Source organism: Cyprinodon variegatus, unplaced genomic scaffold (assembly GCF_000732505.1).
Source record: "Cyprinodon variegatus isolate N-32 unplaced genomic scaffold, C_variegatus-1.0 Scaffold3525, whole genome shotgun sequence".
NCBI lineage: Eukaryota > Metazoa > Chordata > Actinopteri > Cyprinodontiformes > Cyprinodontidae > Cyprinodon > Cyprinodon variegatus.
In genome coordinates this window covers 1-1,347 of record NW_015153978.1, presented here as the reverse complement: position 1 = coordinate 1,347, position 1,347 = coordinate 1, and the positions used below count along the sequence as shown (strand labels likewise).

The 1,347-nt window shown below is 44.5% G+C and overlaps 1 protein-coding gene across 1 annotated transcript; it reads left to right on the top strand.

Moving 5' to 3' along the window:
- Positions 1-634: 634 nt before the first annotated feature.
- LOC107081231 (LIM domain transcription factor LMO4.1-like) lies at positions 635-1,288 on the top strand (the record flags this gene model as incomplete). Its single annotated transcript, XM_015369432.1, has 2 exons — positions 635-731; positions 812-1,288. Coding segments are annotated over 2 exons (277 nt in total), but the record flags the coding sequence as incomplete, so codon positions are not given.
- Between the last annotated feature and the right edge of the window lie 59 nt (positions 1,289-1,347).

The window sequence follows — 1,347 nt, the reverse complement described above, 5'->3', positions numbered from 1 at the left end:
GCAGCAGTCTGTCACTGAAGGAGCTCTCCAGTTCAGCACCAGCTTCATGCATGGAGTGGGAAACATTATCCAACAGAGATTTTCATTTAGTTAGGACAAAGTTCTCAAACACAGCAGATCTGATGACTGAAGATTCAGAAATCAAGATGTTATAACGGCCTAGTCAAAGTCTACACCAGAGGTCAAAGAGTAGCGGACCGTGGTCCGGATCTGGACCTCCTGGCTAGCTAATCCGGACCCAACCTAAATTTAAAACATTTATAAATTACCGCATGTTGTCCGACGACAGTGTCTAATTCACTCGTGTAAAGTCGGGCACCACTCGGAAGAATTTGGAAATGCAACAGTTGATACAGCCGCTTCCCTAACATGGATGAATAAATACCTCATTTTATTTCATTGTTAAATTCTGTTTAAAGTAACAGATTATAATTAAAAATGTCTCCAGACCTTTACTGGTTGATGATTTTCTTCATTTGGACCCTACTGGTTTTTAATTGGTTAGCCCTGATCTAGACAAGAAACGTTTCAATGACGGACTTTTTGTTTTCCGTGGTGTTGGAGTGTAGCCGTTACCTTGGTGTCTTTATGTGGATTAGAGTGTTACAGCCAGAAATGTCTGTTCTTCCTGCAGACTCTTTGGACACAGCGGAGCCTGCAGCGCCTGTGGACAGTCCATACCTGCCAGTGAGATGGTGATGCGAGCTCAAGGCAGCGTTTATCACCTGAAGGTAGGTGGCGTCCAATTAACCGTCCCGGTTTGCTCCGTGATCACCACCTGATGCCTGACTCTTCTTTGTTTCTTCAACAGTGTTTCACTTGCGCCACCTGCAGGAACCGCCTGGTCCCCGGCGATCGCTTTCATTACATCAACGGGACGATTTTCTGCGAACACGACCGGCCTGGGGGAGGTCTGCTGACCGGACACTCTGCTCCACTGCAGGCTAACGGCATCATGTCGGATCAGAAGGTCAGGAGGTCTTTGTTTTAATACTGGATTATAGAATGACAATTGTTCTGGTCTGCACAGACCAATGATGTTGTTTTTCCATCCACACCCGTTCAAACTACTTCTGCGCAGCTGGATATTTTTTTCACACATCGGATTACGAAAAATTCAAATTACACGGATCCGAAGATGCTTGGGAAATGTTGAACTTGTGGTGTGATTTTAAAAGCTTTCAGTCTTTGCTCTACACTGCCCTCTAGCGTCTACTAGAATTTGCCCTCAATCTAAATACATACAATTAAAGGTCCTACCTACTGTTCCCAGTTTCTATTCCTTCAGATTTTGCAGCGCCAACAATATTGAGTATATCCAGGGTAGAAAAGGAGATTTGCTGATTT